Genomic DNA, 1,115 nt, shown 5'->3' on the forward strand with positions numbered 1-1,115 from the left:
GGTTTGATTATTATCGTGGTCTGGTTATTATCTCAGTTCCGGTTCTGCAAGGCCGTTCAAAGAAGTCCTTGTTGCCTGAGGGGTCAAGCTGATTCCTATTATGAATAGTCTTTCTCGAAGGTGCAGACTAAATCACAGGTAATTGCCCTCACTCGGGGGCTGGGGGGGTCTATCCTACGCTCATCTTGCTTAGTTTCAGTCCCCTGTTATAAAGATGTCTACTCATCAGTCCTGTTGCTCCTGGAATCCAACTCCACTACAGGTGTAGGACAATGACGAGACATTTGGAGCCTTTTAGACCCAAATCAAGGAGTCAATGCTTTTCAGAAAAAGCACTTCCTAAGTGCCCATTACGGTATCGCTGCAGGCAGACCCAGGAGCTCACAATCCTCTCCTACACAGAGAACGTTAAACACTGGCTTTTCATCTTCCAATAGGAAGCAAGAGGAATCCAGCACTGCTATGTGAAAATGGTGACGAAGAAAAGTAGTCCCCGGATACACTGGGGGGGTCAGAAGCCACACGCCGAGAGACCGTCAGGAGGTGACGGCCACGGGGTCCACGCGTCCACTGGGGGCAGGGCCACTGACCAACAGGACACCCCCAAGCGCGCCGCCGGGGCCCCAACCTCCGGCCAGCGAATCCCGCCCGCGGCTCCGCCCCTTTCAAAATACCGCATCTGTGGCCTAGACGCGGCGGACCATTCAATGCGGAAGCCGCTCTCCAGGGCTGTCGCCGATTGGCCGAGCTCTAGGCAGACCGGTGGTGATTGGCCTACGACTGCTTCAGCCGCCGAGCGGTCAGGCAACGCGATTGGTTCCAGGCCCGCGGGCCGCTCCGCCCCCCTCACTGCGTCGCACGTCACTGCCCGGCGTGCCGCGCGTCTGTCTCCCCAGCTCGGCTGGACCAAGATGGCGGTGCAGGAGTCAGCGGCCCAGCTGTCTATGACCCTGAAGGTTCAGGAATACCCGACCCTCAAGGTGCGCGCTGGGCGCGGTCTGCGGCCTGGCTGTGTCTTCTCCGGGGCTGTGGGGACCCCGGGGGCAGGCGGGGTTAGGGGCCGCTGTCGGTGTGGCGGCGCGGCCGGGGGCGGGGTCGGGATCGGCGGGGCCGCT

General features: G+C 60.1%; 1 protein-coding gene across 2 annotated transcripts in view; it reads left to right on the forward strand.

The window, feature by feature from the left end:
• Positions 1-834: 834 nt before the first annotated feature.
• Maea (macrophage erythroblast attacher) overlaps positions 835-1,115 on the forward strand; it is a 37,162-nt gene continuing 36,881 nt past the window's right edge. Inside the window, exon 1 of one of the 2 annotated variants that reach the window (XM_008841815.3) lies at positions 835-980. In XM_008841815.3, the coding sequence (XP_008840037.1) occupies positions 912-980 (69 nt within the window). In that variant the 5' untranslated portion in view covers positions 835-911. The remainder of the gene's footprint in view (positions 981-1,115) is intronic. The other variant, XM_008841814.3, reaches the window with a different exon arrangement.

Source organism: Nannospalax galili, unplaced genomic scaffold (assembly GCF_000622305.1).
Source record: "Nannospalax galili isolate Female #2095 unplaced genomic scaffold, S.galili_v1.0 scaffold101, whole genome shotgun sequence".
Taxonomy (NCBI): Eukaryota; Metazoa; Chordata; class Mammalia; order Rodentia; family Spalacidae; genus Nannospalax; species Nannospalax galili.